Below are 27,586 nucleotides of genomic sequence, written 5' to 3' on the forward strand. Positions count from 1 at the left end.
ATGCCGCCGCCGCAGACTCGGAGTGCCGCCCGATGAGTACAAGCTCCCCCCCGCTTTGCCCCAGGCCCCCTGAATCCTCTGGGCGGCTCTGCGAGGCTGGCACCCATCACTGTAGCATCAGGTCCCCTGACTCAGGCTTCTGGTTGTTCTTGCAGTGGCTGCCCCATCTGGAGAGCAGATTTACAGAGAGGTGCAGGTAAGCGCTGGGATGAAGGAGCGGGCACTGCTAGGGCCTACCCTGCACTGGAGCGTGCCCCATTGACTCCAGCTGCCCTCCCCTCCCCCCAAACGTTACACCTGAGCCATAGGCAGCGCATGGCTCTTGTGTTCGGGGAGGCTGGGCGCGAATGCCGGAAGTTCCCTAGAAGTGGGAATGGGGCTTGGACTGTGGCCCCGCCTTCTGCTCTGCTTCCGCTTGTCCTCTTCTCCCCCAGGCCGCCCCACTCCACCTCTTCCTATCCCTGCTTGCTCCTCTCCTTCACCAAAGTCCCCCTGGCCTGCTGCTCGCGCCTCTCCAACCCCTCCCCCGGCGAGGCACAAGCAGCGGGCGGGGGGGGGGGAGGCCTTGGGGGGGAAGAGGCCACGCGCTGGTGGAGTGCGGCAGGGCCACAGTCTGGGCAACGGTGGCTCCCCCACTTCTTGGGAGCTTCCGGTGGTGGCGCTCCAAAGGCAGCGGTGCCGGCCCGCCTCCAAAGGGAGGTGCACCACATCCAGCATTTCTTGCCCTGTTTGGGGAGGCCCAGCCTCCGCAAGCCTTTTATACCTGAGCCCTGGTTATAGCAGCATGCAAAGTGCTCCCTCCCTGATGGAATACATCCGAGAATACTGAAGGAGCTAACTGGCCGTTAGTGACTATCTTCGAAAGCTCATGGAAGACAGGAGAGATTCCAGAGGACTGGAAGAGAGCAAATATAGTGCCCATGTATTTAAAAAAAAAAAAAAAAAGGGAAGGGGGGGGAATGAAGACAACCTGGAAAATTACAGATCAGTCAGCTTAGCTTCAGTACTCAGAAAGATAATGGAACAAATAATCAAGTAGTCAGTTTGCAAACAGGTAGAAGATAAAGGGATAAGTAACAGTCAGCATGGATTTGTCAAGAACAAATCATGTCGAACCAACCTAACAGCTTTCTTTGACAAGGTAACAAGCCTCGTAGATAGGGAGGAAGCGGTAGACGTGGTATATCTTGACTTTAGTAAGACTTTTCATACTGTCTCTCATGACCTTCTCATAAACAAACTAGGGCAATATAAACTAGAGGGAGTTGTTATAGAGTGGGTGCATAACTGATTGGAAAACCGTTCCCAGAGAGTAGTTATCAGTGGTTCACAGTCAAGCTGGAAGGGCATAACGAGTGGGGTCTGGCAGGGATCGGTCCTGGGTCTGGTTCTTTTCAATATCTTCATAATTGATTTAGATAATGGCATAGAGAGTACACTTGTAAAGTTTGCAGACGATACCAAGCTTGGAGGGGTTGCAAGTGCTTTGGAGGATAGGATTAAAATTCAAAAGGATCTGGACAAACTGGAGAAATGGTCTGAAGTCAATAGGATGAAATTCAATATAGACAAATGCAAAGTACTCCACGTAAGAAGGAGCAATGAATTGCACACATACAAAATGGGAAATGACTGCCTCGGAAGCAGTACTGTGGAAAGGGATCTGGGGGGTCACAGTGGATCACAAGCTAAATATGAGTCAACAGTGTAACTCTGTAACAAAAAAAGCAAACATCATTCTGGGATGTATTAGCAGGGGTGTTGTAAGCAAAACATGAGTAGTAATTCTTCTGCTCCACTCCATGCTGATAAGGCCTCAACGGGAGTATTGTGTCTAGTGGCACATTTCAGGAAAGATGTGGACAAATTGGAGAAAGTCCAGAGGAGAGCAACAAAAATGATTAAAGGTCTAGAAAACATGACCTGTGAGTAAAGTAATGCACATTGGAAAACATAATCCCAACTATACATATAAATGAAGGGGTCTAAATTAGCTGTTACCACTCAAGAAAGAGATCTTGGAGTCATTGTGGATAGTGCTCTGAAAACATCCACTCAATGTGCAGCGGCAGTCAAAAATGCTATCAGAGTGTTGGGAATCATTAGGAAAGGTATAAAAAATAAGACAGAAAATATCATATTGCCTCTATATAAATCCGTGGTATGCCCACAGCTTGAATACTGCTTGCAGATCTGGTTGACCCTGCAAAGAGGAGCAAGAGTAACCCCGGGGTGGGGGCAGGGAGGTAACTAGAATCCGTAGGCTCTGGTGGGCTATGGAGACATATGGACTTTTTGTCTTCCCATCTCAGGATTATTATGGTAAAGAGTTGCAGAAATCAGAGGATCTGCAAACCAATGCCTGCGTCACCTTGGCCAGGCCTTTGCCCACGTTCATAAAGGAAGCTCTGAAGTGTGTCCACGATGATGTTGTGTCAAGGTAAAGAACTGACGCTCTTATAGCGCTTCACTCACTGAAACCGCCTCGGCCCAGTGGAGTCGCTCTATCCAGAGAATACAATGGGGAAGAAAGTAGCCAGTTCATCCTTGTACGTCTCTCATAATTTCTCAGCTGGAGGCAGCCTACCTCCACCACAGTCCTTGAGGCCTGGAGGTTGCCAGCTCGAAGGAGAAATTCCTGCCAAAAAGCAGAGGCAGAGAGAAACAAATTAATGCAGAGAACAAATTAATGAGAAAGAAACAAATGAATGCAGTTTGGAGCTTTAAAATGAATCAGTTAATTCCAATCAACCTTCGTAACCATTTCTACACACAAAGTCATTAATTTAAAGTTACAATGAGCAGCAAATGTTAGGAAAATTAACAGAAAGAACATTAAAGGTAAAAAGCTCCCCATAAACCCTGTCCATTCAAATCTGGAGAGGAAAAGATAAGCTAATAGACATAAAACTGTCACTCTCCTTATAGTTCATATATCCCCGATCAGAAATCCATTAAAAACCTTTGCTCTAATCTCCAAGGTCTGGCTACAGGATGTTCGATCAGAAAACGATTTTCTTGGCCTGTCATTGTCTTTGTTCACCAAGAGCCTTTGGGCAGATCACACATCTGAGTGCCTCAGTTTGCCCAATATAAAATGGAGATAAGCAGCGAGGCTTAATTAATCCATATCTGCATATGTGAGTTGGGTGTTCCTGATGATTTGCTCTCCATGACACGTTTTCATCCACCCCATCTGAAAATGCCCTTCCCTTGCATGCTGAGGTTGGTGAGACCCCGTGGTTCCAGAATCACTGATCTTGAGAGTTTCTTCCCTCAGGTACTATGGCTGCGGCCTGGTGATCCCAGAGTGCCTGGAGACCTGTTGGATATTGGATCTGGGGAGTGGGAGTGGCAGGGATTGCTATATGCTGAGTAAACTAGTTGGGGAGAAAGGGCATGTCACTGGAATAGACATGACCGACGCCCAGGTATGTTTCCGAATTGAATAGTGGTAATCAAAGTCCAGGTCTTTATCTTCATGGTTCTCAGCTTTGGAAGCAAAAATAACTTCTTCCCACCAAGGCGGAACTGCATGGTGCTTAGAGTTCAAAGTTGATCCTTTGGTATATGGGGACTGTCCGGTGTAGGGGGTTCAGCTGCACGCAGATAGTAACCTTAGCTTTAATAATCTTATCTTCATGCAAGCTACAAGGTTTAATGCAGTGCACGTGTGGGTCGAGTTTAAGTACCTGTAATGCAAGGCACTGAATGATTGTTTTTTAGCTGCTTGGTCATTGAGATTCCTGCCTTTGATACCCCCTGATACTTGCCTTTGATAGAGTCACTGAGAGAAGTAATTTCCCCATTCTCAGCTTCTTCTAGCCCTGTTAGAGACCTGTGTGTGGAAATGGGGTAAATGTATTTTGCCATTTATCATCTCACTCCTTCCACCTTCCAGACCGTCACGCAGCATGCAATATCCTGTACGGGGGGATGCAGGGATAATACCCTGCACCATCAGGCATGAGACACTGGTATGAGTGCTGGTCTCTTCCCTACCTTCCCAGAGAGTGCTGTGGTGAAGACAACGTGCACAGCCCCTTGCTGGGCTCTACGTTGATCAAAAGCCTTTGCCAGTCCCACGCTTTGTTGATCAAATAGAGACACTCCCCACCCACCCTATCCCTGGCCAGTACGAGACTTGGTCTTGCCATTTGTTGGTCTCTGTATGGAATCCCATCTGTTCTTCTTTGGCCAGGAGATTTGGTAGCCATGATCTAGGACTCAAAATGGCTGGGGTTGGGGAGAAATAAAGGGAGATGCTTAGGGCCCTAATGAGAATATGTGGGCCCTCTGGCGCATGAAGGGGAAGAGACTTTAGAAACACCTTAAAGAGTTTATGTAGTTTACAGCCTGCTTGTTTGTTTCCCTCCTCCAGGTAGAAGTGGCAAAGAAGCACGTTGACTATCACATGAAGAAATTTGGCTACCAGGTGCCTAACGTGGACTTCATCCATGGCTACATGGAAAAGCTGGGAGATGCTGGCCTTAAAGACGAGAGTTATGATATAGTTATGTGAGTACCATTCTCAGAGCTCCTGCAGGGGTCTGTACAATAGGTTAGGTACTTGTTTCTTGTGCATCAGTCAATCATGTCCCTGCCCAAACTCTTTTAACTCTTTGGGTTTCAGTTCAGGGATGTACACTGAAGAAATATACCGTAAGCACTAATCTGAGGCCTGGGTACCTGGCTGGAGTTTTGTGTCATTCAGACAAACGGTGCCCACAGAAAGGACAAGTGGCTGGATCCAGTCAAACTAAAAAATGAAACCTAGTCTCAAACCATGTGGGGTCTCAGAGCCCAGGATAGGGCTGGGGATAGGAGGCAGATCAGACTTGTTCCATTTATTGATGCCTCTAATCGAATGTCCTTGACCCTTGTCCAACAGAGTCATTAGCTTTAGCTGTAATTATTGAAGGGAAAATGCCAAGTTAACATCTGGCCCAAAGTTTAACAGAATGTAAGATTACTAGAAACGTCCCTGTGTTTGATTTCCTTTTTTCAGATGCTCAATGGAAACAGTTTTGTGTTAGCATGTAAACAGCCCTAAGTCTGCAGTGTTTGCAGCAGGGACACTACAGCAGTGGGTTAGTACATGAGGATCAGAAAGTAACACCGACTAGACGCACATGTTAAATTGGCCAGACTGGTTTCACTGTCCATGGGATGCAGTAAATAAAGGGCCGGCCAAAAGGGTGAAAAGTGATCTGATGCTTCATTTTTAGTAATTTCAGGTGATGGTATTACCCAAGGGCACCAGTTAGGAGGGGCTGGGGAGGGCGGGAGTCCCCCCCGCCCCCGAGTTTCATACAAGAGGTGTGCAAGCTCCCAGGTGGAGCTCTTAACTACAGCACAGAATTAGTGTGAAACGTAAGTTCTGCAGAGGGGAGGTGCCCCTGGGGCAGGGAGTCAGTAGTTTGTTTACGGACAGAGGCAGGGTGATTAAGATAAGAAAGGGCTGGTGACTAAATTAAGGATCTGGAAGTTTAGCCTGTAAAAGAGCAGGAGTACTTGTGGCACCGTAGAGACTAACAAATTTATTTGAGCATAAGCTTTCGTGGGCTACAACCCACTTGGTCGGATGCATAGAATGGACCATATAATAAGAGTATATATATATACATACAGAGAAGATGTCATACCAGTTCCAAGAGGCTAATTAATTAAGACGACCCATTATCAACAGGAAAAAAAAGTTTGTAGTGATAATCAAAATGGTCAATTAAAAGAGGAATCCCTCTATGGGGGGGGGAGGGAAGGGTTGTTTTAGAGGGAACACAGGGGTCTCAGAAAAAATACAACAAAGCACTGAGCCTAGGTTGTGTTCAGAAAAGGGGGAGATTTGGGGGCGTCGGTGAAAAGAAGGGGTCAAACCCAGGGAACGGCTAGCAGTGTATAGAGAAGTTCCTGCTCTATCTGTGGTACTTATGTGGCCCCATCACCGTAGTATCTGAGGCTGCGCCTCACAATGTCTAATCTATTTCCCTCCCAGCCCCTCGGTGAGGTAGAGCAATGCTATTATCCCCATTTTACAGATGGGGCACTGAGGCACACACAGACTAAAGGCCAGATTTTCAAAGGTATTTAGGCACCTAGTGAGAGTTTCAAATGCACTTAGAAGGTTAGGTGCTTTGTAAACCCCATTAGATGCCTACCTGCATCTTTGGGTGCCTAAAAGCGTTTGAAATTCTGTCCTTAAAGCACTGGCCTGGGGTCAGAGAGGAAATCCAGTGGGGGGGGGGGGGGAGGACCCGGCGTTCTCGGGGGGCGCCCCCCCCCCCACCCGCCCCCCCCCCCCCCCCCCCCCCCCGCCTCTGCTGCATGCTGCAAAAACAAGAGGACTTTGATAGATGGGAGCAAAACCAAGGCGGCCAGTTCTCTGAAAGGGTCCCAGGATGGATGCCATGGTTGACAGCATGAAAAGCATCACCGAGGTTAGGAAGGATGGAGAATGAGAGTCAGATGAGAGGAAATCACTTAACTCCTGAGGGGTGACAGGTTCTCCCCCATGCTGGGCTGTACAGCAATGGCTCCTGTGCAATTTTACATTTTAACTGAAAACCATTTTGTTCAGTCATTTTTTGTTGAGTCTGATAAAAGGAAGGAATGAGGAAGGGCTGTATGAGGATTAGATGTGTTTATGCCTCAAATTCTTAGGGTCTCAGCTGTATTCAGGCCAATTCCAGACAAAGAACAGAAACTGCATCCACAGAGTCCATAAAGGCAACGATTATTGTCATGATTTGCATTATTCACTGGGCACCATCTGTGTGCTCAGCACTGTTCAGAATATGCCCTGAGCCAATGCATGTAAGTTGTGTAACTCTGGATAAGATGGCTCAGATATTTAAGTATGAAGTGTATAGTTCTTGACCACACTGTGATGTTTATAGCTATGAGTGGAGGCACTGATGACAATAGAAGTTTTAGTTGATTAAGGACTAGAAGATTTGACCCTCCAACTTTCTTTCTAAAGGAAGAGCTGCCCAGAGCTCCCATGCCTGTTTATTTACCTTTCCTGCCTGCAGTGGCCCTGAGACACCTCAGAAGTCTATTTTTTTCCTCAACTTTAAAATATAGAATTTTCTTGGTGTTTGGTTTTAAATATTCTCCTGTGAGAATTGCAACTCAGTCGCTGTAGTGTTGTGTTTAAGAGCCTTCTGGAAAGTAACTAGCCTTTAAACAGAAGTAAAAGCAGTGCTGCCAACTCGCATGATTTTGTCATGAGTCTCATGATAATTGTTTTCCTTAAAGCCCCAGCTCCTGGAGTCAAGTGGATATGTGATGATTTCAGCCTTCATTCTTAAAGAAAATGAAGTTTCTAGTCCTTGTGGCTCTGGAGAAAGCTTCAAAATGTGGCCCCAGTGCACCCTAAAGGCTCAAAAAGCAGAAGGCAAATAAAAAGAACCCCAAATCTGTTATTTTTACATAATCTCATGATTTTTGGTGAGCCTGGCTCAGGATTTTTGAACATTTGGGATTGGCAATACTGTGAAAGTGACTTGAAAGTGTCAGTTTCACTCCTGTTTAAGGCTAGTTTCTAGTCTAGTATTTGTAGTGAGGTAACACCCAGAGGTGAAAGTAAGCCAGTACGGGCCGGTACGATGTACTGGTAAGAAAGTGGCCGCTAGTACGGGCCGCAGCAGCGCTTTAAGCACCGTACCAGCAGGGCCGCTGACGGGGTGGGGGGGAAAGGGGCAGCTGTCCCGGGGCCTGGCGATTTAAAAGGGCCTGGGGCTCCCAGCGAACACTGCTGCTAGCCTGGGGTTCCGGTGGCAATTTAAAGGGCCTGGGGCTCCGGCTGTTACCCCGGCAGCGGCTGGAGCCCCAGGCCCTTTAAATCGCCACCGGAGCCCCAGGCAGCGCAGGCTGTACAGTGCTGAAGAGCTGGCTGGTAGAGTCTGGCCCCAGCCCTGCCCCTTCCACCTGAGGCCCCGCCCCTTCCAGGGGCCCAGAGCTGCCCCCCCTCCTTGCTTAGGACGCTGGCTGCCCTGCATACTGGTAAATCCTTTAAGTTATTTTCACCCCTGGTAACACCTCTAGAGCCCCAAGCAGATGCAGTCTAAGCTCATGGGGCCTTGCCCCTAGTACAGAGGTGGGCAAACTACGGCCCACAGGCCACATCCGGCCCGCGGGACTGTCCTGCCCCACCCCCGAGCTCCCGGCCAGGGAGGCTAGCCCCCGGCCCCTCCCCTGCTGTCCCCCCTCCCCCGCAGCCACGCTGCCGCGTGGGGAGCACTCTGGCCCAATGCTCCTGCTGGGCTGCGTGGCTTGCGCCCACCCACCTCCCAGGCTTTCCAATAAGCCAGTCCTGCCACTCTGAGTGGCATGGTAAGGGGGCGGGGAGTGGTGGGGTTGGATAAGGGATAGGGGGTCCTGGGGAGCAGTTAGGAGACAGGGAGCAGGAGGCGGTTGGATGGGGTGGAGGTTCTGGGGGGTGGGGGGAGCCGTCAGGGTACAGGTAACCGGGGGGTTGGATAGGTGTGGGAGTCCTGGGGGGCCTGTCTGGAGGTGGGGGTGTGGATAGGGGTCTGGGCAGTTGGGACAGGGAGGGGGGGAGGGTGAAAGCCTTGAGCCTTGCTGAAGGATGGCTGAGGACCCTCCAGGCATCTGTTACTCCTGCCAGTGTTCCAGATCAAAAGCTGCGGCCCAGCTGCAAGGTCAGGCCTAGCCATTTGTTCTAGCCTGACTCAAACCCACATTGCTTTCCTCCTCCTGGTGCCTCACTGGGCTTTTATCTCCTGTCTAGCTCAAACGGCGTGATTAACCTCTCGCCTGATAAGAGAGCAGTCCTGCAGGAGGCCTATCGAGTGCTAAAGGTAACCCCAGAGCAGGGCATGCGCTGTGTGTGTGCATGTGTGTGAGAGAGAGAGAGAGAGATCATGATGGGGTTTGGGGAGCAACACTGGATCCCATCCTGCCTTTTGGGGTGCGAGGGGTCAACAGACAGGCAGCAAAACGCAACACAGGCCCAGAGAGATTTCCATATGAGGAGAGAAGAAGAATTCTGGGGCTGAGAGAGCGGGGAGGGAAAGGGAGATCCTGGCTTCATTGAAGTCAGTGGGAGTTTTGCCTTTATCTTCAAGCTGGCAGGATTTCACCCTGCATGACAGTAGGGAGGCAATAGAGATACTCAGACTAACAATGGGCATCTGTTCTCCCATTGTTATAAACCAGGGGGGCGACCAGTGACACAGAACAACACCACATTAAAGATTGGAATACTTTTTAGCATAATGATCAGTTAACTTGCAGAACTCATTGCCACAAGGTGTCACTGAAGTCAAGAGCTTAGGAGAGTCCAAGAAACGGATAGATGTTTATATGAATGATGAAAGGTGAAGCCAGCTGCTAACTGATGAGCGGGTGATGAGCGACTCCCTTTCTAGGCAGATTGTTCCGTAACTGTCCATTTTCCCACCTTCCTCTGAAGCAGTGGTACTGGCCACTGCCAGAGACGGGATACTGGTCTAGATGGACCATTAGTCTGATGCAGTGCAGTGACTGCTTTGCTCCCTTGCTCTCCTTTTGTCCATGTCCTCTCCACCATCAAATAGTAGATCGCAATTGGAAGTCTTTGCCCATGAGGCCCAGACGGACAGGTTGAGGGGGTGCCCCAGGACTGGGCCAGCAGGGGGTGCTGCAGGGCAGGATTGGGCTGTATTGCCAGAGCTGTCAGGGAATCTTGCCCAGCACCTGTCTGCAATGTGCCTGTGATCTCAGCCCCTCCGTCCCCGAGCACCATGTTCACACTCAGCTTATGAAACAAAATGAGGGTGATGGTGGAATTTAATCTGGGTAGAGCCAAAGGTGGTGGGGCAGAGGGGTTGTTGCTCTTAATTGATTACCTTGGAGACCTTGACTAATTGGGCTGTCTGAGTGCGCTGGCCAGGAATGCTCGGGCAGACACAATAGCTCTGGAATAGACAATCGCGTTGCTGGCAAGGGCAGCCCCGGCCGAGCTGCCCTGTCTGTGTTCTCTGGCAAACACTGTCCCTATCAAGGGCTGGTGTCATTTTTAGCTCTTGCTGTGGCTAAGCATTGCTCTTTTCCAGGCTGGCGGAGAGATGTATTTCAGCGATGTCTATGCCAGCTGTGACCTGCCTGAGGACATCAGGAAACACAGGGTCCTCTGGGGTGAGTGATTTTCTTACCTGACTTGAGGCAATGAGGACTAGTGGTGTGAGCTGGAGGCTGGGAGTTAGGAATCTGGTTAGAAGGATCCCTTCCCCACATGCTGCCTCTTGTGTCCCAGGTGCCTGGGAACCTGAACTGGTACCCTTAAACTTTCCCGAATGAGATCTCTACCCAGAACTGATAGAATTTCCAAGAATGCCTTGTCCCATCATGCGCTGCGGCTCACTAGGGCTGTAAAGTGATTAAAAAAATTAATCGCGATTAATCGCGCTATGTCAAACAATAATAGAATACCATTTATTTAAATATTTTTGGATGTTTTCTACATTTTAAAATATATTGATTTCAGTTACAACACAGAATACAAAGTGCACAGTGCTCACTTTATATTTATTTTTTATTACAAGTATTTGCACTGTAAAAAGCAAAAGAAATAGTATTTTGCAATTCACTTAATACAAGTACTGTAGTGCAGTCTCTTTATCATGAAAGTTGAACTTACAGTTTTTTTGTACATAATTCTACATTTGTATTAAAAAATAAAACAATGTAAAATTTTCGAGCCTGCAAGTCCACTCAGTCCTACTTCTTGTTCAGCCAGTCGCTCAGACAAACAAGTTTGTTTACATTTGTAGGAGATAATATTGCCTGCTTCTTGTTTACAATGTCACCTGAAAGTGAGAACAGGCGTTCTCATGGCACTGTTGTAGCCGGCATCGCAAGATATTTACGTGACAGATGCGCTAAAGATTCATATGTCCCTTCATGCTTCAACCATTCCAGGGGACATGTGTCATTGCTGATGACAGATTCTGCTTGATAACAATCCAAAGCAGTGCGTACCAACGCATGTTCATTTTCATCATGAGTCAGATGCCACCAGCAGAAGGTTGATTTTCTTTTTGGGTGGTTAGGGTTCTGAAGTTTCCTTATCAGACTGTTGCTTTTTTAAGACTTCTGAAAGCATGCTCCACACCTTGTCCCTCTCAGATTTTGGAAGGCACCTTGGGTCGAGTGCTGTAGCTATCTTTAGAAATCTCACATTGGTACCTTCTTTGCGTTTTGTCAAATCTGCAATGAAAGTGTTCTTAAAATGAACAATATGTACTGGGTCATCATCCGAGACTGCTATAACATGAAATGTATGTCAGAATGCGGGTAAAACAGAGCAGGAGACATACAATTCTCCCCCAAGGAGTTCAGTCACAAATTTAATTAATGCATTATTTTTTTAACAAATGTCACGAGCATGGAAGCACGTCTTCTGGAATGATGGCCGAAGCATGAAGGGGCGTACGAATGTTTAGCATATCTGGTACATAAATACCTTGCAGTGCTGGCTACAAAAGTGCCATGCAAATACCTGTTCTCACTTTCTGGTGTCACTGTAAATAAGAAGAGGGCAGCATTATCTCCTGCAAATGTAAACAAACTTGTTTGTCTTAGCGATTGGCTGAACAAGAAGTAGGACTGAGTGGACTTGTAGGCTCTGAAGTTTTACTTTGTTTTGTTTTTGAGTGCAGTTATGTGACACAAAAAAACTACATTTGTAAGTTGCACTTTCACGTCAAAGAGATTGCACTACAGTACTTGTATGAGGTGAATTGAAAAAATACGATTTCTTTTGTTTATCATTTATATAGTGCAAATATCTATAATAAAAATAATATACACTGTGATTTCAGTTACAACACAGAATACAATGTATTTGAAAATGTAGAAAAACATCCAAAATATTTAATAAGTTTCAATTGGTATTCTATTGTTTAACAGTGCGATTAAAACTGTGATTAATCACAAATAATTTTTTTGAGTTAATTGCGTGAGTTAACTGCAATTAATCGACAGCCCTATTAAAAACCTGACAGCAGGCTGTGTGCCACTCATTGTGCCCTGGCGTGGCTGGCTGCACAATGCGTGTAATTACTCTGTGATCATAGGCGAGTGCCTGGGAGGAGCCCTGTGGTGGAAGGACCTCTACAGACTTGCTGAGGAAGTTGGATTCTGCCCACCGCGCTTGGTGACCGCAAGCCGAATAACCATCAATAACAAAGAACTGGAGAGCGTCGTCGGTGAGTGAGTGCCATGGGCAGAGCATCGACCCCTGGTCCGCCCTAGCAGTACGGGCGGGGGTTCCATGGTCCTGCTCTAGGATAAAGCAAAGTGGTGTAGCCTCAGGCAGCAAGAGTCTGTCTACCAGACATACCCCGGAAGCCCCACTGATGGACCAGGGCCCCCACTGCGTTTGGCTCTGTAAAAACACAAAATAAAAAGGTGGTCCCTGCCCCGCAGAGCTTGCAATCTACATGTGCTGTCGTCTGCAGCAAGTGCTTGAGCGGGGAGCGCGCCATTGACCACAACCCCAGTGAGCCTTGACTTCGTTTGATAGCACCGACACTAGACCTTGCTGTGGGCGATAGGAAATGTAAATGTAGAAGAGAGACAATTGGGGCTTTTTTTTTTTTTTTAAGCCCAAGAATAGAAAAGACTAAATACTCCAGCCCAGAATACGGCTGTGAGAAAGCACAGGATGAACCAGAGCAATGTGCAGTTTGTCTCTAGCAACAAGTTTGCCCTTCCACAGCACCCTTTTGTCCTAGGATCTCAGATCACCTTCCAGGCAGCAATTCTGCCTCTCAGCACCCCTGAGAGGTAGGTAGGGACCACTCCAGCCCTCAGTGGAACTCAGCCAGGTGTGGAATGGAATGCGGCCACTGTTTAAAGTTTGCTTCCATTCTCTGACAAGTGGGACCTATCATGAGGGGCCATGTTTGGGGGTCAGTGCTTCCAGATCCAAACTGCTGGCTTTTCTAGCTGCTAGCCCTGCAAACTTAGCCTGGGATCTGAGAGTCACATGGGGCGGTTTCCCTCTCACACATCACCAACAGTAAGAATGAAGTGACTGGAGTTTAATGAACAATGGTACTGATGCGTGAGGCTTGCCGCTGGAGTGTGATCCCCTCCAAGACCCTAGGTACGTACTCAGGCGGCTCGTCCGTCCCACCACAGCTATGCATAGTCGGTGCGTGCTCATCTCCCTGAGCTGGAAATGACACTTTCCAGCTGCTGTGCAGACGTCTCCTTAGAAGTACTTGAGTTGCATAGCAGCTTTCTCACTAGTCTGCCATCACTGTTCTATGCAGTTCAGGCCCTAGACCAGTGGTCATCAACCGGTCAAATGTGATCGACTGGTCGATCCTAGAGACTCTCCCAGTTGATCGCGATCTCTGGTGGTGTGCGGGACTGCCGCTAAGGCAGGCTCGCTCCCTGCTTGCCCCGGCCCCACACCGCTCCCAGAAGCGGCCAGCGCAGCCCTGCGGTCCCATGGTGGGAGAGGGGGAGAGAAAGGGCAGGTGTCTTATCACGCTGCTCCTGCCTGCAAGTACTGCCCCTGTAGCTCCCATTGGCCGGGAATGGGGAACTGTAGCCAATGGGAGCTGAGGGGGGTGGTGCGGCAGAGAGGGACAGCACTTGGAGCCATGTCCCTCCCTCCCCTGGCCACAGGGGCGCGTTGGCCCCTGCTGGGAACAGTGTGGGGCCAGGGCAGGCAGGAAGCCTGCCTTAGCCTTGCTGCGCCGCCGCCTGAGAGCCGCCCACAGTAAGTGCCGCCTGGTGGGAGGCCGCACCTCAGCCCCTGAGCCCTCTCCCAGAGCCAGCATCCCAAACCCCCTCCTGTACCCCAACCCCCAGCCCTGAGCCCCCTCCCAGAGCCTGCACCCCAAACCCCCTCCTGTACCCCAGACCTCAGCCCTGAGCCCCCTTCTGCAACCCTGCCCCAGCCATGACCCCCCCCGCCCAGAGCCAGCACTCCAACCCCTATCCCTGACCCCCTCCCAGAGCCGACCTGCTCCTGCACCCAAACTCCCTCCCAGAGCTTGCAATCTACCTCACCCCCTCCTTCACCCTTACCCCCTGCCCCAGGCTCAGTCCAGAGCCCGCTCCCACACTGCGAACCCCTCGGCCCCAGCCCGGAGCCCACACCCCCTCCAGAACCCCAACCCCCTGCCCCAACCTGGTGAAAGTGAGTGAGGGTGGGGGAGAGCGAGCGATGGAGAGTTGGGGTGATGGAGTGAGCGGGGCGGGGCCTTGGGGAAGGGGCGGGGTAGATCCTGGGTTGCCCTTAAATTAAAAAAGTGATTTGGGGCATAAAAGGTTTGGAGACCACTGCCCTAGACTGTGGCCTGGGAGAGATGGGCACTGATCCCACCTCTGCCACAGTTTCATCAGGTGACCAATGGCAAATCACTACCTCACTCTGTACCTCAGTTTCCCCATCTGTAAAAAGGGGACAATGATATTGCCAGACTCCCAGAGGCGCTGGGTGGAGAAATCCCGCAGTGCTGAGAAGATGCTTCATTACTGTGGTGCTGGGAGAGGTGGGTTAATACTGAACTAAACAGTGTAAGATCACCTGGTGTTTTGCTTTCAGGTGACTGTCAGTTTGTCTCTGCGACTTTCCGTCTCTTCAAAGTACCCAAGAAAGGTCCGGCCGAGCGGTGCCAGGTTATTTACAACGGCGGGATCACTGGGCATGAGAAAGAGCTGGAGTTTGATGCCAATTTCACATTCAAGGTACAGGGAAGCCCCCCAGGCGTAGTTAATCGCCATGCCTGTGTCAGCTTTACTGCACCTCCGCGCTGGATCTCCAAGCCCAGAGCGCGTGGCTCTGCTTACACTTCCCCTTCTGCACTCTGTGATTGCAACGTGGCACCGCCTGCTGCTCAGCAGCCCTGTACAGAAGGGGCCTCGAGCGGAGGGGGTCCTAAATACAGCAACGCAGCTTTATCGAGCAGCATCCTGTATTGTGGAAACACTCAACACAGGGGAAGAGTGGCAGGGAATGGAGAGAGGTTGGCCAGACACGGGGTGGCTGTTCCAGATGGCGGGAGCTGCAGAGAAGAAGGCTCTTGCGCCACTAGCGGCAAGTTTGTGTGATGGGACCGAGAAGAGGCCAGCACAGGATGAATGGGGAGGGGAGTAGAGAGGCCAGGCCTGTGGTTTTGATCGGGGCAAATCAAAGGAGGGCCTGGGGAAAAGAAGCAGCGTGATTCTGAATTAGATCCCAAAGTGACTGTGAGCAGTCCGTGGGGTTGTTTGCAGAGCTACTGCGCTGGGGGGACTCCTGCTTCGATGGCTTCCCTTCAGCATTGCAAACGCTCATGCCCCTAGCCCGCTCCCCCTCTCACTACAGAGCTGGCAGTTTGGTGGGTGCTGGGTCCTGCCGCGTTCTTCTCGGCTGTGTGTGACATCCCCTCTGTTTCCCAGGAAGGGGACGTCGTGGAAGTGGATGCAGAAACTGCAGCCATTTTACGGAGCTCCAGGTTTGCCGAGGAGTTCCTGATCCGACTGGCTGCAGGGAGGGCGCTGGCACCTGGGGGCTGTTGTCCTGCAAAAGCAAAGGTTAGTGACAAGCTGGGTGGCTGCTATACCTAAGGGTCTCCCTGTTCATGCCACATGGGCAGATTTTCCTGGCTTCAGTGTCCCTGCTTCATATGACATGTGCCAGTGAATAATCCAGTTGGGGTCTGAATGGAGGCTGGTAGTGGGGAGAGTTCATGGCGTCAGCTGGTCCATTGGATGTCCAGCTCCTGGAAAACTGGGACCGGCTCAGAGCAGAGCTGGGCCAAACCAATTCCCAAATTTTCCCTCCTTCCCCCTCCCTGTCTCATGTCTGGATGTGGGGCCCTTCCCAGCTCAGGTGTGGCCATGCAGAGCCCTACAGCAACCCAGTTAGCCAAGGCAGTTCTCCAAATCAAAGTCTGGTAGGAGCAAGGCTCGGAGCACAGTAATAGTATCCTATAGACTCTACAGGACATACTACGAATATGTGCCCCCTGGCAATGGACTGGCTCAGTCAGTGGCGGGACTTTCCACTGCCCGCTAGGCCAGACAAAGACACGCACTCCGGGACCTACTTTTATACAGTTACAGGACAGATTACTCATCCCTACTGACGTATTGAGGTACAGCCCCTTGGCTCATTAGGGTGCTGTCTCCCCCTTTGATCATGTTGTTTCAAACAAACAGATCTATCCATCATGCTGTCCTTTTGACCGTCTTTAAGATGCACCTGCCTGTTCCTTGTTATGTCTGTGGAATGTCCTTGTATCGGGCTGTCCAGGTGCCATCTTGGCACAAGTTCCTCTTATTAGCACTTATATGTGAATGCACCTGCTTCTAACAACCCTCTTCTCGCCACCCTCTGTGAGCGGGGCCTGCCTCTGGCTCACAACCCAGCTTTTGCTTAGTAATGCCTGGAAGTACTTTGGTTCAGGCTTCAGGCCTCAGACTGGGCCTCTGATACAAGAGTTTGTTTCAGGGCCTCATCTTACTACACCGTTAAAGCCTGAAGAGTTAATAGTGAAAGAGGTTTAAGTACAGGAATTAAGACTGTGATGCCAGCTTGGGATCCTTAAGGAGAAATGTTTAGGAGCGTGTGAAACTGGGATGCTTTGCCAGGCACTAATGCACATCTCTGAGCTGCGGGGAGGGAGAAATCAGAGTGCTGATCTGGAGTGAGGGGAACCCCCCCCCCCCCCCCCCCCGTGCTTTCAGATCGGTCATGGGAAGCGCAGGGCAGCACAAGGAGACTTTTCTGGAGCTCTGACTCGGGAGAGGGAGCTGAGAGGCCAATTCCCCAGTAACATGTGGCCCCATGTAGGAGGCTGTTGTTAATTTAGGGTTAGCGTGTGCTGTTTTTTTTGCAGCATGCTCTTTCATTCCTGAAAGCCAGCTCGCTGCCCCACCCACATCCCATGCAGATGCATATCCAGCTTGCTCATGGGAGGTTGACCCTAGCCTGCCAACCCTGACTCCACAGCTTAGAGCTGCTTTATCTGCTGAAAACTGCTCTTCTCCTCCTGTCACCTTCCCTTCAGCCTGCAGATGGGCTGACGTGTCCTTAGACCTGCGCGAGTCCATGAAATGGGAATAATTGATAGGGGAAGATGATAAAGCCAAGCAGCTGTGTGTCCTAGAAGTGTGGCCTTGGGTGTGCTGGGGGAGGGGAGAATGTTCTTATCATTCTCCAAGCAGGAGATGTTTTTCAGATGAAGGGCTGTACTGGAGGGAGGTTTGTTTGCAGTGATGTTCTGTAGGCTCTGTCCTCCTTATAACGACCTGCCATTGGGCACTTAAAGCAAAGGGGCCCGTTCGCCAGCAGAGCAGGGCCCTGAGGTTCACAGCAGAACTGTACCTGGCCTACCCCGATGGAGGGACTCACCCTCAACTGAACGGCACTCGCTAGGCAGAGAACGTGGGTTCCAAAGCCCAATGAGTTGAGAGAGGCTGGGGACAGGTACTTGCACCTAGTGGTGTGGGTCCTGTTTAAGGGTCCTAGACACCATTTGACCCTTCCCCTCTCCACGGTATAATAAAAGAGCTAATTTAGACTCCATTGAGAGTCTTGTTACACTGCAGACCTGAAATCACTGATACCTAGGTCTAAGTATTAGACTTACTTTGGGACAGTGTGTGTATTGCAAGTGTGCACCATCAGTGAGGCTCCCCCACTAACAGTTGTAATCATTGAGAGCTGTGTTAAGTGGGGGGGCCATGAAGACATCTTGGCGAGTGGCCAGGTGGGCGGCTGGTGAAGAGGGCCAGAACTGAGCCCCGCAGAGAGGTGCAGCAATCGTCTGTTGGGGCGACGAGTGAGTGCCCGAGCAAGGGTGCCTCCTGACACACACACACCGCCCCCCCCGCCTTCCACCCAGGGTGGGAAGTGAACTCTGCGGATGAACCTCTGAACTCTGGGTCTGCACTGGCCAAGGACAGCGACTGTGAGTGGGGTGCAGAGAAGGGACGGGCACCTTTGGGTTGCTGGACTTAAGAACCTGAGGGCTCATGGTTTATGTTTATGAGCCCTAGTTGCAGTGTTTTCCCAAATGAATGCTGTTACTTCCCTCCTTTTGTTAAAAGGTTTTGGTACACTCAGACTCTGTGCTTGCGAGAGGGGCAGTATTGCCTCTTAGAGGCGCCCAGGGGGTGCTGTGTAATTGTCCCAGGTCACTGGGTGGGGGCTCGAGCCGGTTTTGTGTTGTATTGTTGAAAAGGAACCCCTAGATACCGAACCCGGCCCTGGTTACTGCCGGCTCCACCTGGCAGAAGGGTTACACAAGCATTGCATATATCGATCACGCTATTTTAATTGGAACCTTCCCCCCTTTGTTGTCGTCATTTCTTACATTTCTTTAATTTAGGGCCTGACCCCGGAGTGGTGAGCCGATGGGAGTTGAGGCACTAAGTGCCTAGCAGATCTGAACCTCGCTTTTCAGGGCAGGGACCGTATCGGGGTTTCGTGGGGTAAAGCACTGTGCAGGCCAGGAGCTCCGTGGAAATATTTAACCGATTGTCTTTTCTTTTCTTTTTTTAAACAAACCCTTAATTTTGAGCTCAGTTAGCCCTGAGAGCACCCTGCCACCTTTGCCGGTCCTTCCGTTCTGCTTCATTAATTTTCCTAGCAATATGGGATGCTGTCAAAATATGGATAGATGGCTTGATGATCACTGTCCCCTGCCTTGTGTGTCAGGGAAATCTCTTCTCCTTTCTCGCCTAAATGATCTTAGGCCTCGCTCATGCCGTCAGCTCTATGTGGCCAGACCCCCGCATCCGTGTGGCTCTGCATGGAGACAGGGGTCTCCCCGCCCAGAGTTGGGTACAGAATTTTGCCCTTAATCTCACCCTAGTAATATTCAAAGCCCTGTTGCAGGAGGAGCTCTCGCTGTTTTATCACCCGGAAAACACTTCTGGCAACACCACTCTCCCACCAGCCAAGCCAAAAGAAAAAAAAATGACCAGCCAGTAAGGGTGAAGCAAAAATGGCCAGCCAATCAGAGCAGGGGGAAAAAAGCCCAGTGACACAGCTGTGTGGCAGTATTGCCTGGAAATTGGCACCTGGGGGGCCTGCTGTCCTGCCTCTAGCATCTGCCCTGCAGTGCCTATAACTGTTCACTGCTCCATTGAGTCATTAGATAGGTCCCATCAGTCACAACTACCATTGCTTTTCTCTGGATGTTTTCCGTCTATTGGAGGGGAGGCTACCGAAACTGCCAAGAGTGTTGTGGGGAGGGGGACACTGGCTTTGCAGCTTGTCTTTTGTTTTCAGGCCCCATATGCAACAGCTGCACGTTCAGTAGAGAGCCAGAAAAGCATCACCCCTCTTTGTCGTCTGGGTGAGTAACAAGGTAATTGCAAAAAATAATGCCGTATCAACCCCTGCCTAAACTTTCTCCCCAGACTGGGCTGGGCCCAGGGTTTCTTCCCTTAGCGTCTCTCTGTCTCTAACCCTAGCTCCCGCCCCTAGATGGCTACTGATGGCCCAATGAGTCAGCACTTGTTAACCCCCAGGGTGCTGATGCCTGCAGGCTGGGGCCAATTGGGGAGTCCCCCACGTTCAGTCCCTGCTGTGTACTGGGCTTGGCCCCTCGCTTTAGCTCTAGTGCCCGCCAGCCCTCTGCTGATACACTTTCTCAGAACACTTCCTTGTTTCTGTCTACGCTGCAATCAGAGCGGTGATTGCAGCAGCATGTGTAGACATACTTGAGCAGCTTTCATCTAGCTGGAGGGAGTGCCAATAGCAGTGAAACCACAGCAGCACAGGCTCCCTGCCCGAGTAAGTACTCCGGGTCCCTGGTAGGCTTGTGCCGCCCGGCTTCACTGCTCTTGGGACATGAGCCAGCTGGTTTAAAGCTACTTGGGTATGTCTACACGAGCTGCAGCCACACTCTTGATTGCGATGTAGACATACCCGTCGTTTAGAAACAACGCCCCTCCTCTGCCATTTTACTGGCCCACTCCCTGCAAGAGCAGTGCTATCCTGATCCCCAGACGCCACAAGGGATCTGTAGTATGGGATGCTGTCGTATTATTGCTATACGCTTTGTTTGGCTCCTCTGTAGTTTCTCACAAACCCCTTTTGGTTGTCACCAACTTAAATAGCTGTTCATGTGCAAATGTCCATAGGAATTTGCCAGGTCTAGTCTGTCTGAGTGGGCAGTAATTGATAACTGGATCGTTTAGTTATCTATATAAAAGTCCAGTCCTCCTTTAGTTCTGGCTCAGATTACAGCACCTCACAGCTTGTGCTCGAGAGCTCCCATGTTCTGAGGCAGGCAGTGGCGTGGCCCTGAGGATGAATCCGGTTCATTAAGCGGGACTGGTGCCAATACGGCCCCTGTGGGTAACCTCTGTAGGCAGAGAGGCAGCAATTCTCTCTTCTGATTCATCCCTACCAAGGCTTTGCTGCTCCTCGCCGCGGGAGCGGTGTGAGTAAATGTGGGCAAAGCGCTCCACTGTGGACGTGCTGATTGCGAGGCTGTTGTTTCCTTAGTAGTTTCTTGTGCCGGACACAGTCAGACTTTTGGGAAGGTCAGTAAATTAGAGCTGCTGGGCCCTTCTTCTCTGCTGTTTATTAACTCTTTCTGAAAGCCCCTTAGCTTGTTTGAAAGGCCAATTAAACCATCCCGGAGGTGTTTGCACGAGTGGGCTGAGGAGCGGGATGTTCATGATTCTCTCCATAAATACACTCCATCCGTTTTCTTTTTAGCGAAGTGAGCTCCCCGGCCTGACGCTCCCTGAATCCGTTCACCCAGGGTTCGTTTGTTTTGAGCTGGGCACCAAGTGGGTGACTTTCCATTCTTCTGAAACAAACTGTTTGTAGGGAGCTGGGGGGAGATTCTCAGAGGCACAGATGGGAGTCAAGCACCCAACTCCCACGGACTTTCGGTGCCTCTGAAACTCAACCCCCCTGTACTTTGCACTTCTCTGGAGACTCCTGTCCATGACTGTCTGAGTGCTGTACAAACGTGAATTAACCCTCGTACAGTTCTTGGGAGAAGGGTGAGTTGCATCACCTCCATTTGTACAGATGGGGAAACTGAGGCACAGAGTGGGGCAGCAACTTGCCTAAGGTCACGTGGCTGCAGAGGTGGGAATAGCACCAGATATTTTTCTTACCAGTCCCTGGTTCTAACCATTAGATTTTGCTCCTGACCTTACACACCTTTGTGGGAGCTCCCCTGACCTTGCCTTTCAGCCCCTTCAGAACCATCTGACCCTGATGATCCATTTGCCCCTGAGTGTGTGCTGTAGCCCTGCCGTAGATTCCTCTCTCTGTTAAGGCCAGACTGGTTTTAAAAAAAAGAAAACAATGATGCCCTGGGGACTAGAATTTCCTTGGCATCCTGTGAAAGGCTTTCACATTCATCACGCTTGGGAATGACAGGTTGGACCATTAAAAACCTCCCAGCCTCCCCCTGGGAGCATAGGAGGCCAGATCTCATGCACAGCACTGAAAATATTCCAGTGAATTGGAGAGCTGATGCAGGTGGCTGATAGGCTGCGGGGCTTATCGGCGGGGAAAGATAGGCCCTTTGCCGAAAGGAATGTGCTCAAGGGACTGGGGGCTTCATAATCGCTGACCTTGCCGCATTTGGCACGGGTGGTGGAGTTGTTTCTTAAAGGCACAGGCACATTTTTTCTTTCTCTGCCTCTTCGTGGCAACTAAGCAATGCAAAGCCCCACAGATCATTTGTAACTGGGTGCAGATATCATGCCCCAGGAGCCCCAGCTAAGGATGGCATTGTGGGGGGGGGAGGGGGGTTCTTTGTGGATTTCTTTCCAGGAGTGTATTTTTTGCCAGTATTGTCTGAGGCACAGCTCAGGCAGCTGGTGCGGTGGGCTAAGGGTTAGTTCTCCGCTAACGGAAGAATCAAGGTGTGCTTACTGGCCAGCCAGCAATGGCAGGGATCTGCAAGTGGAACAGAGGCTAATGCCACTGGTGATAACTTGTGGCTAATTAGCCAGAACAACCTGGGGAGGCTGGGAAAGCAGCTAGGAGAAGCTTTCTTCAATCCTTGTTCGTAGGGTAGGGCTAAAGGACCTCTGTACTTTAAAGGAAGGAAGGATGATACCAGTACAGGCACAGAGTCTATTCCTGACTGCCACCGCCTCCCTGTGCTGCCTTGGCTAAGTCACTTCACCACTTCGTAACCATCTCAGCAGTCTTGCCAGCTCTAGTGATTTTATTGCTGGCCTTGCAATATTTGATGTTTTGCTTAAAGCCTCAGCTCCCGGAGGCAGGTGATTCTCCGCTTTTATTTACAAAGAGATGTTTCTAGCCCTCCTGGTCGCAGAGAAAAGCTCAAAAAAGTGATGCCTTACGGGCTTCAAAAGCAGAAGCAAAAGAGATTTCCAAATCTGCTGATGCTGTGGGTGGCAGGGGCTGACATGGGGTTGGCATCTGCGACGTACCTCCCTCCGCCCGGGGCAGGGAGACTGTTAATAACTGAAACAAGGAAACCTCAGCCTTCACAGTGCGAGGGCCAGGGCACATTGCGGGGAGGGGAGATTGGCTGGGTTAACTCCCAAAGGGCGGGCCGGGGGGGGGAGATTCTTTTTACAAACCCTCCTATTAACAGAAACGTGTAAGGAAATTACGGCTCCTCCCCCTGCAATGGGAACCAGGTTGGGTTCACCTTTCCCTGCAGCGTTCCCCTCCTGGACTTTCGGCTGGTGCCTGAGACCCCAGGCTGAGCTCTCCAAACCAATCAGCTTTCTCCAGCACCCTAACTCTGGCCCACGCGGTGGGTGAAGAATTCAAATTCCTTCAGCCCTGTGGCCTGCTAATGTCCCCTCTCCTCTCAGGGGGATAGTGCACCTGGCTAGGAGCTTAGCACCTAGATGGCAGTGGCTGATGTTACAGTTTGGCTTCCTGCTTCCTTCCTGCTGAGACAAACTTCCCCCAGCGCCTCTCCTTTTCCTACTGGGACTGGATTCCCCTCCATGAACCGAAAGAGAGCACTGTGGGTTTGGCTCAGCCCTGCACGTTGCTGTGGTCTGGGGCACTCCTCCCAGGCGGGAATCTGAACAGTCGGATTTGGAGAGAGTCATCGTTGATTGACAGAGCTGCCAATAGGCTGTGCAGCGTCACACTCTCCATCCTCATGGGACTCCCATTGCCCATGCAGCTACCTCTGGGGTGGAACGCTGCAGGCCACGTAAGGATCTGAGCAGTCGTCTGTGATGGTGCAGGACAGGCAGCAGAACAGGTGGTTGTATCCAGGAGAATCAGCAGGGCTGCTGAAATATGCGGGGTGCAGTTACCCACAATAGGATTGGCTGGCAGTCCCATATGCTCTCGTGAGAAGTAAGTATGGGAGAGGGAAGGGTGCCAGTCACTGCCGCACCACCACCGCTGTGACTGATGCTTGGAGGGCGCCCATCTAAGGACTGACCTCACCCCAGCCTGCTTAGCTTGAGCGCTGATGCAGTCACAGTCCAGGTGGAGGTAGCAGTGTTATGGTTTGTCTGGTTGCTGACAGCGTCCTCGGGGTTGTACACTCCAGCGCGGCCGACACAGTCCCTGCCCACAGGAGCATACCACCGCCAGCCAACTAGCTCAGTGGCACAAAATCCCCGTGGCTGGGCCCCTGGGGCTGACGTTTGTGACTCACCCTGTGCCGGTGGGGCAGCTGTTGCGAGGCTCAGAGGAAGATATGTGGCTTTATGAGGAGTGGGAGGGGAACAAAGAGGGAGGTGGCTCTGTGAGTGCCCAACAATCAGATCCATGTTAAAAAGCTGTGGGAACGGGATGGCAGGAAGGGTCCGGGTATGAGTTCGCCAGCCAGTTGAAGAGGGGGCTGGACAAGCACAGGAAGGGGTCCCATCCAGTCCTGCTCAGCCAGAGAGAGGGCGCTAGCAATACTTGGGGGGGGCTCCATGATGGTGGGACAATGGGGAGATTCCCAGGAATTCACAGCCCTCCTCCCAGCGCCAGGGAAAACCACCTGGCAGTGGCAGCCTTTCCGGCCCCTTCAAATCTGATTTAGTGCTGTTTTTGTTTCCTTGCTATAGGAAAAGATCGTTGATCCATTCCAGTTAGTGGAGCGGCTGGAAGCAAAGGACCTTGCTCCCAAGCCAGCGGGCTGCTGTGGCCCCAAAGAGTGCTGCTGAAAAGCGGAGCCAGCAGAGCAGAGGCTGAAGAATCAGAGCTGGTTTTGTTACTCATCGCTGAACAGCAATTAAAAATTAATAACGTAGGTAACGCAGCTGAGCACTTCCCGGCTTCGCAGCGCTGTGCAGGTACTGCGGAATGAGATGAAATAAACCCCAGCTGTCCCCCAGGCTCCAGCCCTGGTGCACGGCTGCAATCAGAAGATAGCGGGTTCATTTGTACGCGCCATGTTAATTGTTCAGAGCAAACCTAGCTCTGTTCAAGCCACGAGGAAGATCTAATGGGACCTAGTTAACTGCAGGGGCACGAAACTGACCAGTGCTTTGTCTAACTCAGACTGGGCTCTGATGAGGCTGGATCCCAGGGATCAAAATTATTTACTGAGGCCATTTGAGACCAGCCAACCCCTTGTAAGGCCCAGGGCAGAGCCTGACGGAATATGCTCTTCCCAGGCTGCAGTGTGTCCCTGGAGCCGTTCCCTGCCTCGAGGCTTACACTGTCCCCTCTCCTTGCCTTGCCCATGTGGGAAGTGCAACTCCAGCCCCACTCTGCCCCTAAAGCCTCCCGGTGCACTGGGGAAGCAGGCAGCCCCCACGGTGCTCTGCATGCACCCCTTTGCACAGCATTCCTCCTTCCCACAGTGGAACTTCCTGGCTCTGTGGCCTTCAGCCTCTTCCCTGAGTAAGCACTCTTAGGCTGCGTGCTGAGGGCACCCAGCTGCTCTTTGTGGCCTGGGATGCGGTGACTGGTTACATATCTGGCCATTCAAATGGAACCGCTCCCTTTGGTAGGGCGGCCCTGACTTGGGGGCTAGATGCGCCAAGCACTGCAGGGAGCCTCTTTCATCTGCTGCTAGCTCGGAGCAGGGAGGGTCAAATCAGGCCCCAGCCACGTGTAAGAAGGTGTAACGTGCTCAGTGGCAGCGTCCGGCAGCCAGTAGATCTCACGCTGCATCCAGGGCAAATCGCAGGCAGACGCCTGGCAGGATGGAGGAGAGGAGGACGAGAGGCGCCTGGGGTCCGGGTGGAGGGGAGAGGAGGCTGAGAGAGATCAGTTGTGAATAATAGCAAGGAATCGCTTTCCCGGTGCCGTGGGCCCAACACCTACCACAGCTAGTCTAGGGGCAAATCCCATCTCCCTGCTCACCAGCATCTCCAGAGGAAGGCTCTACCTTAGGAGGGGCTGAGCGCCCTCCCTTGGTGGAGTGAGTGGGAATTGAGAGCCCTCGGCCTCTCGTGGGGGGTGCTTGGTAAGCAGGGCTGTGCCCCCCCCACACACACACACAGCTGGTAGGAGAACACCCTTCCTTTCCCGAGGAGGGTTGGGGTTACAAATGGTGAATCCCCCTGACGGCAGGAGTTGCTGTTACACTCCGCACCTTCTAGCTTCAGCCTCATGTCTGAGCACCTCCTGCCTCCCCGCTTCCCAACAGCTGAATGGGTCTTTTGGCCCAAACCCTGCAGGTCTTTCTGTAGGTGTTGCGGGGAGAGGAGCATTGTAACCGGACTGTGGGCTTCCGGAACCACCTGGAGAACTTTAGAGCTTGGATCTGAAGTCTCAGGGACTGGCGGGGTGCGGCTGGTTAGACTCTTGGAAAAAAAAATCAGGATCTGGGGCTAATTAGCTCCTTCGGTTCCCTTCTGTGGACAGTAAACCATTGCAGCGTTGAAAGGGACTGCTGCTGGGATGCAAGTAAACCCCGCTCCATATTGATCATGGCAACTGAAGGGGAACTGGACCTGCCCATTTTATACTGCTTCGAAATAGTCGGGCTTGTGCAAGACTCGTAAGGATCAAAACTTGACAGCTGCATTTGTAAATACAGCTAACCTTGCAGTGGTATATGTGACAGGAAGAGGACTGAGAACTGCGCAAAGGCTGACACCTGGTGGCCACAAGGTGGCATGGCACGTGTTGCTTATCTTTCTCCCAATTTCACACAGTAAAATCATATTTTTCCTTTAAAATTCTCCTGAAGCCTCTGCCTGTTTTTTGGGCTTCAGAAGCCAGAATTTGCATTAACGGAGACAGAGGTCTTCAGCAACAGATATTTAACCCCTCTTTGCCTCTGTTTCCCCATCTGTAAAACGAGGACGATAATGCTTAGCATGCAAAGGGCTGTGACCATTAAGAAGTTATTGTCTATAAAGCGTGCAGACATCCTCACACAGAAGGTGTTTTTGCAGATCTGTGTGAGGAGTGCACAGCCAGCTGCAGTCTCAGAGTGGGGCGGTTTAATTTAATGTTGGTGCCTGTTGTAAGCCCAGAAAAATATGCTTTTCATCATGGCCATATGCAGCGTGGAGATTGCACCGACTGCAGTAGGCGTAGCCAATGCCAGCAGCTTGGCAGTATTACCACCAGGTACGGGATGCTTTTCCTCCCAAGCTGCTTTGCAAACGCCATGCATCAGAAGCTCATGAATTCACTCGGGCCAGGGTGAAGTACTGACCGTTGCACAGCGGAGAACACAACAGGACTTTGCAGCCAGCACAGGTCAGGTCAGAATCAGAGTACAACATGGTGACACTGTGTGGCATTCCTAATTCCACTCTCAACAAGGGACCATGTAGTGGAGCTTGAAGGATGAGAAGACTGGAAGGTACAAGAGGGGTGTGGAAATGGATACAAATTTTATTTAACCGGGAGAGTTCAGATTAAATGAACCAAGTGTCGTAAGTAACGTACCTTAAAAAGAATGGGGCCAAATCCTGAGCTGAGCATTGACTTCCGTGGGAGTTTTGGGTGCTCTCAGCTCTCAGAATTTAGGTCATAAAGTGCTGCTAGTAGTAAACTTCATTGAGAAGACCCTGCTATTAAATCTTTGCAGACACTTGGGAAGAGGCATCTTTTGTGAGTGTGTCTTACAGAATATGGAGATCAGTGAGGTTCTACCGTATGTACATCACCACTGAAAAGCAGCCACCTCTGGGGTGGAGACAGACAGCTACTGGTGCCCAGCAATAGAGGGAGAGGGAACACTTTGGCCAAAGACACTGGGCAAGCCCCTTACTTGGAAAGAATCCTACAATCTTCAATGTCCATGCAGAATTAGCCTTTTACAATCTCATACAAAGAACCCCACCCAGTCAATTTACCTTGGAAGACCGGGCTCAGCCAACCCTGCATCGATTCAACTCCATGGCTGTGGGAGAGTCTAGGTTCTGTGGAGCTAGGGGACGAGAGCTCAGGAAGCATGGCTGAACTTTGTGACTTTGTCCTCACCCACAACTATTTCACATTTGGGGACAATGTATACCTTCAAGTTAGTGGCACTGCTGTGGGTACCCGCATGACCCACAGTATGCCAACATTTTTATGGCTGACTTAGAACAACGCTTCCTCAGCTCTCATCCCCTCACGCCCCTACTCTACTTGCGCTACATTGATGACATCGTCATCATCTTGACCCAGGAAAAGAAGCACTTGAGGAATTCCACCATGATTTCAACAATTTCCATCCCACCATCAACCTCAGCCTGGACCAGTCTA

General features: G+C 50.9%; 1 protein-coding gene across 1 annotated transcript; it reads left to right on the forward strand.

Moving 5' to 3' along the window:
* AS3MT (arsenite methyltransferase) lies at window positions 1–27,586 on the forward strand. Its single transcript, XM_029911363.1, has 11 exons — window positions 1–22; window positions 156–196; window positions 2,313–2,440; window positions 3,281–3,431; window positions 4,382–4,518; window positions 8,753–8,822; window positions 10,059–10,140; window positions 12,081–12,212; window positions 14,570–14,712; window positions 15,406–15,540; window positions 23,995–27,586. The coding sequence occupies exons 1-11, from the start codon at window positions 1–3 to the stop codon at window positions 24,091–24,093; spliced, it is 1,140 nt and encodes a 379-aa protein (XP_029767223.1). The 3' UTR covers window positions 24,094–27,586.

Source organism: Terrapene carolina, unplaced genomic scaffold (assembly GCF_002925995.2).
Source record: "Terrapene carolina triunguis isolate 2854851 unplaced genomic scaffold, T_m_triunguis-2.0 Scaffold95, whole genome shotgun sequence".
Lineage (NCBI taxonomy): Eukaryota > Metazoa > Chordata > Testudines > Emydidae > Terrapene > Terrapene triunguis.